The following is an 18,042-nucleotide window of genomic DNA, read 5'->3' on the forward strand; positions in this document are numbered from 1 at the left end:
TGGTAGTTACAAAAAGTCCCTGCCTGGCAGCTGTTCCAGTCTGGATTGTATAGAGTTGGTGTGCATGCTCTGAACATCAAGCGCTTTCAAGTCTTTGGAGGAAAGATTCTGAGTAAATACAAAGTCTCTGTACTGTATTAGCATCATCATTCAAAATCAGTCAAAATGGCAGTTAGGGACCTAGAAAAGCTGGACATTTTTGTTTGTGGGGCCACAGCACTTCGAAGTCATGATAGTGCTTTGTCATAAAAGGCAAACTGTGCCAGACAAAAGGGGAAAGTTTGCATATGTACATTTTTATTGAAGCCTCCAAGTCTTCGATTCCTGACTGCTCTTGCCAGAATTCTACTAGTAGTTCATAGAGCTTTCCTGACGAAAACAGGGGTGACAAGACTGCGAATTCTAGTGTAAAAAGGAGAGGGGAGGAAAAAAAATTGTGAAATTAAGAAACTTGTCAGGATCCTTTGCATTGAAAACAAGGTCAATGCAAGTGCCCCTCACCACTTGTTTTTAATTTTTGCACATCACCCTTTCAACTTTGTAAGTAAACCTGCCATTAGAGAAGACAGCATCACTCTGCACATGCCACAGTTATTTGAGATTTCAGATATTTTAGGGACATAATAAAGGCAAAACCTCATTTAGTGCAGACTCGCAGGAACTCCGCTGACATCCATGGAACAATGCTGATTTACACAAAATAAGGCTCTGACCCATTAGTTTAGGAGATCATCTTAACTTATTCGCACTTGTGCTCAACTTCGATTTCTAGGATCAGAGAATAAACAGTATTTCAGATATAACCAATACCCCTAGAGCTTTTCCCTCTTACCGCTGTGGGATTTTTTTCCCCCTAAGTACCCAGCAAAAGAGAAACGATATCCCAGCTGAGATGAATTCATGCCACTTGGCTGAAGTTAGCAGAGCTTCATTCAGTGCAATTAAGGGTCAGAAAGTTTGAGTTCTTCTCCATGGTATTCTTCGTCCTGGTCTGGGTTGAGGCACCTCAGCAGGGCAGTATGGGGGAGCTTGTGCTGCTGCTTGTGCTCTGTCATTGGGTAGCTAAAGAGTAGAATTCAGTCTCTGAGACACTCAGACTGGCACCTCTTATGAGTTCTCAGTTCCCATTACAAATGTTTAAAAGAAGTTGTAAAAAAAAAAGAAAAAGAAAGAGCTTACATTTAATACACACTGCTCTTCATATCCCCACTCTGCAGATATACTCAGAGATGTCCTTACTATGTTTTGTTTTCAAACAGGAAAAGTCAACAACAATGTACAATGGGATGAGGACTCCATAGAATACATGCCAGCCAACCCAGTCAGGATCGCATTTGTCTTGGTTGTTCATGGCAGAGCTTCCCGGCAGCTCCAACGCATGTTTAAGGCTATTTACCATAAAGACCATTTTTATTACATTCATGTTGACAAGGTAATATATCACTGGTTATAAATTGCCTGTCTTTCCATCTGTCAATCTACCCATCCTCGTCACCTTCTCCATCATCTCTCTTTATCTCTGCTGCATGCTGTAGTTTGTGCCGCGTTTTGTTTTTTTGACCTGTGATGTTTTGAGCCTGACTATTTTGTTATCATCCCTTCTGTGACTGCCTTCATTTTTTGTTGTGTGTCTGTGGTGTCGGTCCATGTGTGTCTGTGTCTCTGTTTTGTAGCAATAACTGATAAGCTGTGATAGGCTCTGATGTACATGTAAGGTGGCATCAGCGATCCTCAGACAGCATCACTGTGAGCTAGTAGATAAAGCACTGAAGCGGGAGACTTGGTTAAAGTTACTTTACCTCCCTGTATCTCACTTCCCATCTGTTAAATGGAGGTAAGGAAATAAGGAAAGCCTTCTGATGAAAAGCAATAGACAAGAGCTAGGTGGCATTAGTAAAACTTGTAATAAAAAAAGTAAAGAAAAAAGGACTCTTGACACTCTCAACGTAGCTTGCAGTGAATGAAGGGACAAGCTCATTAGCAAGGCTTGAGAGAAAGGTGCTAACAACTACTTCATTTAGCTGGGAATGCATTTGCTAGATCAGTTACTAAATCCCGGATCCTATTTAGAGTTACTTGTGTATTTAAAATAGTTTTACTTATCCTTACACTGACTTCAGTCTGCCTTCAGTTGGTTGGAACGGAGTTGATGTTCAGGAAGTTGAGCTGCTTAGTGAACATAAGGGAGGGACAGTTTGTCTTATAGACTGTTGAATGTGTTACTTTCTTCTCCTGTAAAGCGATCCAATTACTTATACCGACAAGTGCTCCAGTTTGCTAGCCAGTACCCGAATGTGAGAGTCACTTCTTGGCGAATGGCAACTATCTGGGGAGGAGCAAGTCTTCTGTCCACCTACCTACAGAGTATGAGGGATTTAATGGAGATGAATGACTGGCCATGGGATTTCTTCATTAACCTTAGTGCTGCCGACTACCCAATCAGGTATGGTGACTGCTTTTGAAATGTATATTTTTCCATTGCAGAGGAATTGGTTTTAAATGATACACAGGCCAAAGTTCCTGTAACTGTGATGGCGGAGCAGAGTAATGTTGAACTGGGGAAACCAGTTTCTTCCAGTCCACAACAAGAAGCTTCTTCTAGCGAGTTGTTTGCACTGTAATAATTCCCCATTTCGTAAGGAAAACATCCAGAATTGTCCTAGGGAGGCAAAAGCAGGTGAATCCACACTGTCTGCCCACTGAGGGCTTCCTGCAGCTAGGTAGATCAGATCCCTCTTGATCCCTCTCCTGAAGAAGCTGGGGCAACTGTGTTGAATTGTATCATTTCCAGAACAATGTCTGGAATGGCCCCAGAGTGGGATGAGTAATGTAGCAGTGAGTATTACAGCCCAGCGGGAAACCTCAGGCTTGACAGAACTCTGATGAACAGTTTTGCTACAGCTTGACTTCAAGTTTGGAGAAATATTGAAGATGCAAATATAGATTCCATGAAAGAAATGTTCTCAGACTTCTTTTTTGGTGTTTTTTTCTGCAGAGAATAATGATAGCAGAAGTGACAAATAAGTTGCTAGGAGTCAATTATATCTTCAGCACCAGCCGCTGCCTGAATAACTTTATTCAGATGGCATCAGGCATAGAACTTCACGCATCACCACATGACAGGGCTTGTGATTTTAAGTGAAACTATATTCTCTCTGGATTTACATAACTTTTGCCCTACAGCTGCATTCAGAGAGGTTTACTACATTGTGCAAAAGCAGATATGCCGTAGAAAACCCAAATGTCCTTAAATGGTTATTTTTAGCCTGAAAAATTGTCAAGAGGAGGAAGAGAGGAAATTCTCCTTTCAACTTTTACTCCATTTTGTGTTGAGAAGAAATAAGAAAGGGGATGTGGCTTTCTTGGGAAATGCTTCAGATGAATAATTATGACATGATGTGCTCTAAATGATAATGGAACAATTGGAATTGAAATTGGATTGGAGATACTATCACAGCCTTTCATCACCAGCATTTATATCACGCTTTTCAGATTATAGGCCTGAAGTTTTTAGTCAATCAACAACTCTCACATATGTCAATAGAAGCTTTAATCTGGGGGGAAAAAACCCTGAAACTTGACTTCAGGATGTGGCCCTAAAGGCATTTCTTACCTCTGAAATTCAGGCATGTTAGGAGACATGAGTACCGACCAAAAAGATTACTGGAAAGTATATAAACTTTGGAGATGACATCATGGTCTGAATGCAGGAAGTTGAATTAGGGACTCCTGGTTTTTAATGTTGAATAGGATTTAGCCTCAGCCTTTGGTCTTAGGGAAGTCGCTTAACAGTTTTCTCTCTCCCTCCTCAGCTGTAAATTGGAGATAATCATTTATTCTCTTCCCTTATTTGCTTGCATGTAAAGATTTATTGTTAATTCTTAGTAAAAAACCCCATTGGTACGGCAAAGAATACCATGCTGATGCTAAGAGTTATTTAATGGAAGACATGGTATACCAAAGGGGAGGATCAATGGTGAGAATTGTGGGCCAAAGATGCTTAAGCAAGTTGTTGGTTTCTAGGAACTTGCAAAGAAATGGGTGAAGAGAATTTAAATACTGAAGGCAGAGTATAACTAACCGGATCTTTTGAGCATAACCAGGCTACCTGTAGGATTGGAACCAAAGACTGTAAAATTTTCAGGTGCCCTTAATGCCCAGTAGGTGATTTTAAACCAAAAGGCCAGATCTGATGATAGTTTATAAGCATGACCCTCTTTTTTTCCCCATTATACACCGAAGAGACTGGGGTCAACTCTGTATTTATAGATGTGTAATAATGCAACATAGTGCCCTTTTTTTCAATAACAAAAGCCCTAAGTAGCTGCCATTTGACTGAAGAAATTACAACTTTTTTTTTTTCTTCATAGCAGTCACAGGTCTCTGAAATCACACTCCTCCTTTGCTGTACATTTCAAAACCACAAGCTGACACTGTATTGTAGGACACTGGTGTAAAGATCATACTTCTGCTCTCTTGCAACGTACTCTCCTCTCAGAAGTGTATGCACAAATTTCTCTCATCTAAGTGACTGCACTTCAAAAAAAACCCCCAAAATCAAAAAAACCCACAACACTTTAATGCTGTTACTTCGATAACAGTGAGATATAGGTACAATTAAAAATATTTAAATACATAATGTTACTACTATCAGTCTCATAAAATGGTATCCCATAAAAATATATATGCAAGTCAAATTCATTTTCACAGCAGCATTGCTATAAATTAATGTGCTTTGTGAGGTTTAGGATGACATTCCCTTTCTGTGGATAACAGAAAGCTGAGTGTTACATCAGGAAACAGCAAGAATGGGGACTCATTTTCCCCCCTCTTACATTTTTCTGTGATTTGCCAGATAACGTGCAAAAAGCAGTTTACGCTTCTTATGCTGCTTAGACTTTAGCATAGGGTTTTTGTTAGGTTTCCGTGCATAAGAACATATGAATGTTGTAGATTAATAGTTTTTATCTAGAGTAGCTCCACATCAAGCTTTCACTTACCATCTGCCATCCCATCTGTGACACTGAAACCTCTACTTCTCTTCTGGTAGATACAGGCTAACACAACCTTGTGAGACAGAAAAACACGCTCCATGGAGCAGGGTCAGCACTTTTCTACACTTTCCTATGTACTAAAGCTCAAATCTATCTACAGGGTATTCTGGTATGTTCACAGGTTATATTTTGGTTGCGAATCATCTGGAAAGGGGTAACAAAAATGATGTAGTAGTCTTGGAGGTTGTGGTAGCTGTGATTGTCCAGGAAATGTGCAAGAGACCAGGATTTTTTTTTTATTGTTTCTTTTTGTGAAATCTTTTATTACACCAGCTGTACAATTGGGAGAGCTTCTGGACAAGCTTTTGGGGATCAAATACCCATTCTTAGGAATTGTCCTTCCACTTGACCTGAGGAAGGGGACTTGATAACTAAAAGCTTGTCAAACAGCTTTCCCAACTATACAGATATCCAGTATAAGGTATCAATCACAAAAATCCTCACCAAATACAATTGAGAAGCTTAAGAAGATGCCATATCAATGTAGAATGTAAGGGGGATGTTCAAGGAATATTATGGAGGTACATAAAATAGTGCCTGAGGTAGAGAAGGTGAGTCAAATGCTCCTATTAACCTTTTCTCAGACAGTGATGCTTATGTTGTACACAAATAGGTACAGTGCCTAGCATGATGGAGTCCATGATGTGTTCCTCGATGCTACTGCATACAAATAAACAATAATAAGTACAGCTCGGCACTAGGAGCATTCAATCAAATTGAAAAGCAGCATGCATTCCTTAGTTACTAGGTAATGGGCTCTTTGAGGCCTATGAGGAATTAAAATGGTAGGCTGTCCAGCTCTTGTCTGCACTGTCCAATGGCACATCTGGAATCCTAGTTAACAACCCTAAGACAAGTTTCAGGGATTACCTGACCTTAGCTTATTCCTGGAAGTGGTCCTTTCAGGTAAGGGTGCACAAGCGAGGGGAATCTGTTACTTCCTCTCATCCTGATAGTGATTTTGTGTGAGTAGAGAGGATGCGAGTCCTTATGGATATCAAGATGGCTCCTTTCACAAGCACTGCATTCGCTAAAAAGAAAAATAAGTCAACATCCATATTCCAATATCTACTGCTAGCATCTTAACATGACTTTCTCTTTTGACAGAATCCCATGGGAAAACTCTTGATGCCTTTAACCTCTTATTTTACATGGATACTTATTTCCATTATTTATTGTCTCTGACAGTGTCAGGCAGTCAACCTTATGTTTAGGGACTGAAATTTCACTCCCAACAAGATGAACTACAGTTGAGTACCTAATGGTGTTGAATGTTTAATGTACATTGCAGGAGTCTTTGGATAAAGTGACAGGTGAAGTGTTATAACCAGTTAAGTTAAGAAGTTTAGTGAGATTATTTAACAGTGAATGCTGTGTCTGTGCTTATCTGGGCACAATGCTGGTGTAAAGCATAAAAGTCATGTAACAGATAAATATTAATAATTCACAGTAAAATATAGTCTTAACCACCAAAGGAATTAGCTAAATCTAATTGCTTGATCTTGGTCATGAAGAAAGGTCAACTAATTATTCCTAGAAGGTTTTAGAGTGGTTAGAAGATAGAATTGCTTACTGGCAGTTGTCTGGAGTGCAGGTTTCACTATTTTAAATTGTGAGCAGTCAAGGCCCCGTAAAAAATCTTTTAAAAAATTAGGTGTGTATGCTGCTGGTTGCATTTGGAGCTAGTAGACTCTGTTAATAATAAAGAAACTAAGCATCAGTCTGTTCTTCAGTGTAGGAATATGTTGCTGTACCTTAAACATCAAAACCAGATCTCCATTTCTGTAGGTAATTAGGATATAGATAGATTCTGTTCTGGGATTTGGTTCAGTCTGGTGCAGTAATTTCTGGAGGGGGCAAAAGGATGGAACCTTGCTCTGAATATTCGACAATGGATGGTCTGCTTTATGTGCTCTTTCATATACGGCTCTTGTTTCCATGTACAGTTCTGCTCACTTTCTTGTCAGTGGGTGAGGCCTGGCGTTATCAAGCAGTTCTGTTGAATAGAGAAATTTGAGAAGGTTGTTTAAATTACTAAGTATATTGGTATATAGCAAATTTCATCCAAGGGTCAAACAGCACTTATAATAAATCTTCACAACATACTTTAAACTAATGCCCTGCTATACTTTATGTAGTCTATGCAGTTAATTGGTTAATTGCACAATAAATTTAGACCAGTCACACATGCAAAATAAGACCAGCCCCACACGCAAAGTAATTATCACAGAATTAGCTGGTAAATTGTTCAATACATTTGGATGAGTTACACATGTAAAGTAATTATGACACCATAAATACGACTATTCAGTTATAAAAAGCCAACCAGATAGAAGGTTAGTGCTTGAAAATGTGTAACAACTCTCCAACTGGTTTCTATCCAGCTTTAATTTCAATGTGTGTCAGGCTTGATAAGTCTGCTTCACAAATCTGTAAACAAGCCCAGGAATTAAATGCTTCTCCCATGTACAAGTAAACAGTCATCATGTGTTCAAATTCCCAGTCCCTTGCTCGCTTCACTATACTAGACTCCCAGCTGATTGTTAACAGTTTTAATTACCCACAATAAAGCAGAAAGTGGTTTAAACTAGCTTCAGATCTTGCTGTGGTGGAGTAGCATAGCAGTATTTCTAACAAAGCTGTATTCACTCACCTGCCTCCAGGAAGTCTTTCACATCTAATCATTTATATGACTATGCTTTATATGCTTGGTGTACCAAGCCCCAGGAATGACTCTGTAGTACTCCCCTGGGGGATCAGAAAATGAAACTCAAAACAAAATGGCTTTGAGGAAAAGTCATTATTTAGAATCCTTCTCATCTGTGAACAACAAGATGAAGCAGCATGTTGGGAACTCTATACAAAACATACTGACCTATAAATAAGGCCCCTGGCAACTGAGCAGAAATGTGTTTGTCAGGGTCAGAGATCAAGGTGGAAGGGAAGGGAGAGGCCTTCAGTTTTCAGTTTTGTTTTTGGCAGATGGAAATAATTATAACCTAAGGAAAGTCAGGATGAAATTTAGCCATTAGGGAAGCAGTGCATCATCCTTTTGAGTCATATTTCAGGTAACAGAACAGTCAAAGTGAATAACAGTTTCTTAATTTCCGCCATTGGGCCATATTCATGCCTTGCTGCACAGCAATGACCCTCCTCTCTTGTAAACTACATCTAAAATGATTTTTGCTTATGTATTAGGCCAACCTCAATATGCTTAGATTTCACCTGGGCCTTTTACAAACTGATAGGACCTTTCCAAATGAGTGAAAGTGAGTCGTAGGTTTTAAGCAAGCAAATTAAATCAATAAATAAACACAAGCTCTACATCTTGCTTTCCTGAAGGCTCTTAGGTCTTCAGGATGTTCTGAATGCAGCACTTAAAGCACAAAAAATAACAGGTCCTAGTTAAAAAGGAAATTAAAAAACAAATCAGGCCTATCATAAGAGTGTGAATCCTTTTAATGTTTGAGGCCCCATTCTTTGGTCTAGAAACAAGAAATTCTGACACCAGTAGTTGCTTCTTATTGCTAATGAGTCATAGTTTTCACAGCAAGGAAAGTTGGAAAACTGGCTATAAATGACCTTTCATGCTATGTGGAGAGAGACTTGAGAGGAATAGGACCAGTTTTGGGGTTTCTCCATTCTAAGGTCCATAGGGGATCTTGTAAGAGACTGATGAGCAGTCTGGAAAACCAGCCAAAGAGCTGGATGAAGTACCACAAAGAAGGTGAGGTATGTGGCTGGGAAGGCAGAATATCACTGGGAACAGAACATAAGATCACGGGAAGTAGCCATGCAGGGTAATGAGGTAGGGATGACTAGAGGTCAGTGTGTGTAAGCTTCCCCAGTGCCATTATACACCCATAGTGTACATTATATACCCATAGTGAAAGATCTTTCAGAACTGTTGCCTGCAAAGAGTGTTTGGAGTTTTGCTGTGCACTTTCATTACCCTGGTAGGAGATGGAGGAGGACATTAGACATTTTTTATTAAGAAATCTAAACTACTTGACTGAAGAGAGAAAAGAATGAAATAAGCATGCTCTTGAAGGCCATTATTGCTGCAGTCAATAGATGTGAAGCTCTCATTCCAGTCCAGGCTCCTCTTGTCTGCAAGAGTCTGCTTAGAGCCTCCACTGAAGACCTGCAGTCTCCCACTATGCCTCATTATCTTTACCCAAGCAGTTATACTGGGGAACAGGATGCAAATAACCACTTATTTGCCAGTCACAGCTGTGCCCTTTGTGAATGGCCTAAAGTTGCTCACAGTGTTGAATGAGGAATACTAAGGAATACATGTATTATGTTTTAGCGGTCTGTAATCACTTGGGGATTGCAGAAGCTTTATATATCTGTAGTATTGAAGAACAACTTAATGGTGTAACTGAGGCATGAGTGCCATTGGATATTATTTCAGCACCAGACGTCAGCAAGCACCATTTGGAAGCATTTACATCTCTTGCTTTTGAATCTCTGGCTCACAGCATTAGGGAAAGGGTTGTCAGTGGTAAGGGTACTAGCCTGGGACTCAAATGGCTAAGTTCAGTTCTGCACTCTACCACCAACTTCCTGAGTCACCTGATGGGGCATCAGCAATCAATTTAGCATGGGGGAAAGGAGGAGAGACTGTATTGCCCGTCAGCTGTCCCTGTGCCTTCTCTTATCACTGGGTAAAAATGTACACACAAGCAGTTGATGCAGAGCAGTTGACAAGCAGTAAAACCCAGCCTCTTTTTCTTGACCCTGTGGTAAATTAACTGTATGTCTGTTCTCTTCGTTTCTGTATGCCTCGGTTTCTCATCTGTAAAATGTAAAGCTACCCTATCACACAGGGGACTTGCAAGGTGCTTTGTTACTATGGCAAGGGGTGGCAAGCCATATAACTATTTTCGATATACAATTAAATGTAATGTTCCCTTGTACAAGAGGAATAATCTCATTGGACAATACATAGCTTTCCTCCTCACCCTCTGTTACTTTCAGCCATTTTCCCCCTCTCTTTTCCTATCATGACTTAGCTCTTTCTGTTGCTATTGGTTCTGGTACACCCAACTCCATGCAAACACTTAAACCACTGCTAGAAACTAGGCCTAATATAAATGTATATTAATATAGCAGAGCTGCATTTGGCCTCCTGACTTGAACATTGCCATCAAACGGGATGTTTCTCTAAGAATCGCACCCTGCCACTGGAGTAAGGGATCAAATGCAAGGCAATGATTTGGTTTCTTCAGAGCAGACTTTAGAACATCCTCCTTTAAATGACTAAGTAATAAGTAATCTCACTGAATCTGGATGGGAGTGCAGAGCTGGTAGTCAGTCCATTCCAGTACAACATCTGTTTAGATGCCAGTGTCTCAGGTTTTTTTAATCTCAGTATTGTAGCTGACATTGTCTGCAGTTTATTCGCTCAGACTGTCTTTATCAGGCAAGCCAGACGTCAGTCCATTTCTAATGCTTCACAGGAAAGCTATTTTTTATGTCCAAAAAGAACTATATCTCTGTATTTTTGTCTGAAATCTGCATTCTCTTATAATTTCAAATATGCTTCTTTCTTAAACCTCTGTGCAGCCTGCTTCCTTCTCCCCTTTCTGCCCTCCCCTTCCCTTCAACAACCAGGCACATTAGTTGTTGTTTTTTTTAAGATTCTCTACTGGGCCGATATCTCCTAATCTGCTGAGGCAAACAAAGAAGTATTTGACAGCTTGAAATTCTTATTTTCCCACATGCTATTCATAAGGGGTTGGGGAAAGCATTAAAATGATTGTGGCTTTACCAGTTTGTGTTTGCATCAGGTGTTGAAATAATAATTCTCCAACTTCATAAATTTTCAAAGGTGAAAGGTACATCCCTTCCAGATACAGCCAAGGTTTGATTTCCTTCTCTTTTTCTCTGTCTACATCCCTGGCTGTAAAGCAAAGCGTGGCAACCTATGGTCTGTGAGCTGCATCCCACCCACAGAGCCATTGAATCTGGCCCAGGGAGCAGGGGTTTTAGCAGCCAGGGTCTTTGTCACCCTGTGCCACACTGAATGACAGTGGGGTGCTTCACAGCAGTGGAGAGAAGCAGCAGTGGTTGGCTCCTAGTGCCAGGCCTCCTTTGACTGGAAAACATTGCAAACACCTACTCTAAGACATTCTTTTATCTTCCAAAGAGCCTGGCATCCACATCACCCTCTGACTTTGACTAGGGACAAACATTCAAAAAGCACAAGCCTGAATTGATTCACTTTTTGCAGATGCAACTTAAATTGAGTAACTTAAACTGATTAATAACTGGACAGACATTCTTTGTTAAACCAGGAGGTGCAGCCATATGTCTGCAGCCAGCTAGAGAACGCCTGTCAGCCACTGCCAAAGGGGACCGAAGAGAGACACCCTCCAAGGCTCTCGCCTCTCCCTGCTGGAGCAGAGGGGGCATGGCCAGGCAACAGCCTGAGCTAGCACAACACACGGGATGCCAGCCACCAGCTGGGGGGGAAGGGGGGAAGGAGGAGGGCAGCTGCTGCAAGACTGAGGTGTGGTGAAGGGGAAAAAGTCCTTTCTCAAAAGCAAGCATGTATTGAACACAGCAATGTGCAAAGCATACAGTAGGGAATTACCAAAAATCTTCTCCTAACCTAAGATGCAGCCCAGTAAAACACAGCATACATAACTTAGTCTAACTTAAAATGTAAACCAGAAAGATATGATTTAATGTTACTAATCCTTACACCCAGGCATTCTGAAAGGCTTTGTTTAGGTGTATAGCTCTTTGAATTCTTTGGTGAACCTGTCTGCAGCTTCCCTTAACTACATCTCCAGCATGTGTGATGGTTGTCAGGTCTTTGCCAACACTTCTCTCTTCTCAGTCTGGTCCTGCCGATCTTTGCTTTGGGCTCACAAGTGCAGGGCTTGGATCTGCACACAGGGAACTAGCTAGCCTCTTCCCCACACCCTCCCCTCTTTCCTCCCCCATCCAGGAATTAATCCCCTCCCAAGCTGCAGAGGCTGCAGCCAAACCCCTACAGGTTTTGGGGGTGATAGGGGACAGAGGGAGGAATTAACTTTGTCCCTGCCTAGCTGTAGACAAACCATAGAGGTGTGGATGGGGCTGGTAAACAGCAGCTGCAGTCCTCAGGGCTTGCCAGTGGAGAGGGGCAAGAGGTGAGGGAGGGAGAAATTTGCCTCAGGCCATGGGTGTGTCCAGGCGCTGGCTTGCCTGCTCCTGCCCTAGCTAGAAAGCAGAGCAGAGGGGCCAGCCCACCTCACTGGAGCAGAGAGCAGAGCTCCTCCTAGCCCAGAGAGCATGCCAGGATGCTGGAAGAGTCTGATTTGAACCAGCAAGGGATCTGGGACAGACATTGCATAAACCGGTTTGAGCCAGATCAGTTAAGTCTGATACTACATTCAACGCAGGTTTAAATCAAACCAGTTTTGGCCATTTTCAGACTGGTTTATGTGCCCTGAATGTCTGTTCTGTTACAGGTTTAAACCAGTTTATGTGTAGTGTGTGTCACTAGCCTTTGTGGGTGTTTGGTCCCTCTGGGAAACTAAGCCTCGGCACCAGAAGTTTGATGAACCCCAAGTCAGATGCCATTTGGAAATTTGGGTCTCTTTTATGGCACATACAGATAAAAGATTAATTGATAAAGCACACTGTGAAAATAGCAGCAGCATGCAAAGCACTCATGTCCTTGGCAGTACATCCTCTTGTTGACTGCAGTGCTAAACATTCAACCCCTCATCTTCTTCCTCTGTAAATTTCTATGTCTGAGCCAATGTCTGAGACCACTTATAGGGCACATTTGGCAAATGAAGGCCCCAGATGCCAAGCTTTACAGTTTAATGGGCACTGCAGTATCTGAGTGCTAGGTTGGCATCCTGTGACTGGCTGGTTTCTCTTCCCTCTTTGAACTTGGCTCTCTTCCTGCTTATTGGGAGGGGTTCTCCACTGAAGTGCCAAAGGGTTGTTACCTGGATACTCTTTGCCTTTTGGATGTCATTAATTTTTTGACTTACTGAAGACTGAGGAAAAAATCAGTCTTATTAAAGAGTAATTTTTATTATATATATAATTAACATATATAGATTACTTTATTTTATATATATATAAAATAAATATTATTATATTATATATATATAATATGATGGGGGTGTGTGTGTATATATATATAAAAATAACACTTTTAGGCATTAGTAGTATTTTGGACCACTTGATAAAAGACTCTCCTATTTTATACAGTAACCCATGCCTCCAGACTAAGAGGAGTTTGGGTTATATAAGGGATAGGTTTATATGGGGAATACTGTAAGTTCACATGTTTCCTTCGTGCCTTTAGGGGGGGTGTATTAACCCCACACTTCACTTACAACTCATTGTCATAGGGAAATAACCCACAAATTAGGCTTTCTTAGTGGTGATTACATGTGTCCAAACTGGGCGCATCTACATGTGCATTAATGCACCATTGCTACTGTGCATTAAGTTTAGTACCTATAATATGAGGTACTACATAAATGCATAGTAGCTGGTGCTAATGTGCAGTAGTAACAGAGCATAGTGTTTTCGTGACACTTAATGCACAGTAGACTAATTCTACTGTGCATTAGCACAGGTTTTGCTATGACGTGCTAACGCTCAGTACAATTAGTGTACTGCACATTAAGTGGCTCATGTAGGTGAACCTACTTATTGTGGAATAGCTGTTGCTTTTCAAATTCCCATACCAGCATATTTTGCAATTGCTTCCCAGTATGTGTCCTTAGTATTAAAATCAGATTCTCCTCTCCTTTGGCTGCAGGTGACTTAAAGAGATTTCTCGGGGTGTAACTGGGAATGGGACTTGATTATCACTGTTTGCACTCACTTGTTGTGCAGGGAGATCCATGAGTGCAACATACTCGCATGTAGTCTCCTATTGAATCCTTAGTTATAAAATTGCTCTTAAAGGGAGAGATTGAGAAAGACCACAGACAGACTCCTGGATGCAGAGTTTATTGTATTTTTGTGAAAAGAGCTTCTTATTTTAGTCTTGCCTTCAAATTACTCTTTAACAAGTTCAATAAAAGCATTTTCAAATTTGAAAAGATAAAACTACACAGAAGAAAAAAAATGGTCTTATTATAGAATCACATTTTAAACATTCTCCCCCATGTTGCCCTGCAGAATTCACTTAGGAAATTAAAAATCTGTTGAAATTGCCATGAGGACATTTTTGTTTAGACTTCAGAATGCCACTTACAATAAAGCAGCTGCAAAATAATATCTGGTGGTAGATCAAAGGGAAGATGAAATAGCAACCTGCAGTTACTATACCTTTCTAGAGTCCTTTTTAAATACTTGCCAACTGAAATGTTATTAATCATTAAGCAGAATTTTGTTCCAGTTCAGTATTTTCAGGCATGATTTTTAAATAGGAAATTCACACAGAACATTCAAGCACAGATTAGATTGAACTAGCTTTGGCAAAATAAATTGGGTTAAAAACATTAAAGAGCTGAATGGCATTCAGATTGTAAAGATTTATCAGCCAGTTTATAGACAAATTCTGATCTTGTTTTAAATGGGCTGCAAATTAAATTATGCACTCTGACATTTTTTAATACCAGCTCACTGTATATGAATGAGCTGAAAGGCTGAATCTAATTAAGTGCCTTGTAAAGGAAACTAGACCTCACTGGAACACAAAACATCTTTTAAAAAAGAAAAAAATCACTTTTTGAATAAAAAGGAAAATTAGTAATAATGCATTGTGAGCAAGGAACAAGAGGCAACCTATACACACACCTATAGGCCCACTGCTTCTGCCGTATGCTCACGGCTCCCCAGATCTGATCAAAACCCCTACATGGGCTCCCAAGGAAAAGGTGAGAGCAGCCAGCCTGATTCTCCTCTCCTCTCTTCTTCCTTGCCCAAATGATGACTTTTCCTGTTCAAGAAACACAGAAAGATTGCAGTTGATCTGTGTGCTTGGAAACTTCACTTGAGGGGGCATGTTTGAGACAACTGGTTTTGAGGGAACCGTGTATGCAGGACCCTGTTATCCAGATACTCCAGTGAGCAGGGAAGGGTAGACAGTAGAATAGTAGTAAAAACCATGTAAAAGCATCTTGCTTCCTGTCAATCCCTCATAGAAATGCTATTTTCAGAGATTCAGCCAAATTCAGTCTCTTCCAAAGGAAAAAATCCATATCCTCTGTAGGCGAATGTCACTCAGTGGACTTGATTCAATTCTCATGTACAGTGGTTTTCATCAAGAGTACTATTAGTGAAGGTTTGGGGTAAGTAGGGAAATAGGAACATCTACAGGATTAGAACATGTGGAGTTTCCACTGACTTTATGTGTATTATTCCAATCTGGGGGAAAATGAGAACAAAAGATTTGATGACCTTTTTAATTTTTTTTATTTTTGTCAAATAACTACAGCAGCAGCCTGAATTCTATCCTAGCATCCTAAAAGAAAATTTAGAAAAATCTGTCTGTGATTTGGTGCCAAATTCTGAGATTACCAGATAGGCCAACAGGTAGAGCCATGCAGCCTGGCTGCATGCCAACTGAGGTTTTTGTTTTCAGGACGAGGGAGGAAAAGCCATTTTTTATGGTATTGGCAGAACAGGAAAAACATCAGGGACTGGTTATTCACAGTCCTCCTTTCTGAGTAGGTTTTATCACCAGGTGAACATCGCTTCCGAACAACTTCAGAAGGATGTTGAATTTATAAACACAAACTGCAAAAAAGCAATGTTGTTTTAGTATCTGGTTTGCTATTGATAAGATGAACAGAAAATGCATTAGGAGCAAGGAAGACATCCAGTCTGGAACTTCTTATGCTTTCATGGGAAGCTGTACAGAAAGGACCACACATATACCACCAGCTTGCTTGGCCAGGCAGCGATGCATTCAGACATGCTGTTCAGCTCCAGATTTGTTACGCCCAAACTGCAAGCAATTTATCTGCCTACCTGTGTTGCTGTAGGTGGGCTAGTTAGCACTGACTTTCATCACTGTTACTTAATTCTCCTGCAGCATTTCACAAATGCAGCTACATCACTTCCAGTCTGAGTGGAAATATGCACAGAGCAATGCAGCATATTTGAGCAAGCCACTGCCTGCCACTGTAAACTCTCTGTGTATGCAGATAAATATCACTAAGAAAATAGACCTCGTTTTCTAACCATAAAAACACCATTGCAAATGGATTGAGCACACATGCAGCATTCAGACTGATCATAGAAAATTAAGGTTGGTAGGGATCTCAGGAGATCAACTAGACCAACCCCCTGCTCCAAGCAAGACAGTCCTCAACTAGATCATCCCAACCAAGGCTTTGTCTAGCTGGGCGTTAAAAACTTCCAAGGATGGAGAGTCCACCACCTCCCTGGGTAACCTGTTCCAGTGCTTTACTACCCTCCTTGTGAGAGAGTTTCTCCTAATATGTAAGCTAAATTTCTTGTGCTGCATTTTGAGCCCATTGCTCCTTGGTCTGTCATCTGCCACCACTGAGAACAGTCCAGCTCCATCCTCTTTGGAACTGGTAGTTGAAGGCCCCCCTCTCAGTCTTCTCTTCTCCAGACTAAACAAGACCAGTTCCTCAGCCTGTCCTCACAAGTCATGTGCCCCAGCCCCCTAACCATTTTTGTTGCTATCCTTTGGACTCTGTCCAATTTGTGCACATCCTTTCTGTAGTGGGGTCCCCAAAACTGCACACAGTACTCCAGATGTGGCCTCATCAGTGCCAAATAGAGCGACGTTATTACTTCCCTCAGTCTGTTGGCAACCGTCCTACTAATGCAGCACAGTATACCATTGACATCTCTGAATTTTATCCCTACCCTCCAATATATCTACTGCTCCCTGCAGCTTGGTGTCATCTGCACTCCTTCCCATCTTCCAGGTCGTTGATATAGACATTGAACAAAACCAGCCCCAGAACTGACCCCTGGTGCACTTGATACCGGCTGCCAGCCAGACATTGAGCCATTGATTACTAGCCTTTAAGCCTGATAATCCAGCTAGTTTTCTATCCACCTTACAGAGCAATCATCCAGCCCATACTTCCTTAGCTTGCTGTGAGAATGTTGTGGGAGACCGTATCAAAAGCCTTGCTAAAGTCTAGGTATGTCATGTAGGGATGTAAATATTGTTTTTAAAGAATCTGTTTAACCACCTCCAGTTATATTGGTTAAACAGTTAACTGATAGCTCATGCCTAGTTTAGTGACCTGGCAGGAACAGCCCTGGCCCTTATGTCTTGCTGCTGGCACTGTTCAAGCTGGCGGGGAGCTGCAGGCAGGGGATGGTCAGCATAACCAAGCCACTATGGAGCACTGCCCAGCTACAAAACTGTGGCTTCACCTCACCCTCACAGGCAGGGGCAGGGGCTGCAGATCTCCTGTGCCAGGATCCTGCCGCCACGGGGAGGAACAGAGGTGCCAGGCCCTCCACAGGAATCGGGGCCTTCCCACCACAGCGGCGAGACTCCCAGCCCCACGGTGGGTCTGTCCAGGCAGAGCAACAGGCTTCCTGTGCCTCCCACTTGTGCCAAGGAGACATGGATCTGGAAGGCTTCCCCGTGCCACGAGGCTGGGCCCAGCTCACCCTGGGGGAAGAAGGGCTCCAGTCCCAGTGGGGTGGCCTCCACCAGGCACGCTGCATCCTTTCACATCCTGCCCATGCCACTGGGGCCACGTGAGGCCTGGCCCAGCCCTGAGACAGGGCTGAGCATGCGGTTGGTTCAGTCCAAGGAGGCGCTGCAACAGCTGGACCAGGCAGCCCCGGGTCTGAGGCCTCCTGCACAGCCCCAGGGCATCCCGGAGAAGTGGCAGTGCAGCAGGGATCCCGGGGGAGCATTAGGGCTGGAACAGCAGCCTCCCAGCACTTCTCCACTGCTCTCTCTCTCTCACTCCTAAGGAAATTAGGCAAGACAAAACAGGATTTTGCTCGTGTTTTCTTGGTACTGGATGCATAGTTACTACCATATTAAAAGAGAAGTGAGATACAGAGCTCT

The 18,042-nt window shown here is 41.8% G+C and overlaps 1 protein-coding gene across 2 annotated transcripts in view; it reads left to right on the top strand.

The window, feature by feature from the left end:
- The window catches only part of XYLT1 (xylosyltransferase 1), a 333,774-nt gene that overhangs the window by 219,216 nt on the left and 96,516 nt on the right, over nucleotides 1-18,042 (top strand). For both annotated transcript variants that reach the window (XM_090023581.1, XM_090023582.1), the window contains exons 4-5: nucleotides 1,260-1,432; nucleotides 2,241-2,443. In XM_090023581.1, coding sequence (XP_089879707.1) covers nucleotides 1,260-1,432; nucleotides 2,241-2,443 — 376 coding nt within the window. The remainder of the gene's footprint in view (nucleotides 1-1,259; nucleotides 1,433-2,240; nucleotides 2,444-18,042) is intronic.

This window comes from Crocodylus siamensis, chromosome 12, assembly GCF_052110815.1.
Source record: "Crocodylus siamensis isolate JL-2025a chromosome 12, ASM5211081v1, whole genome shotgun sequence".
Taxonomy (NCBI): Eukaryota; Metazoa; Chordata; order Crocodylia; family Crocodylidae; genus Crocodylus; species Crocodylus siamensis.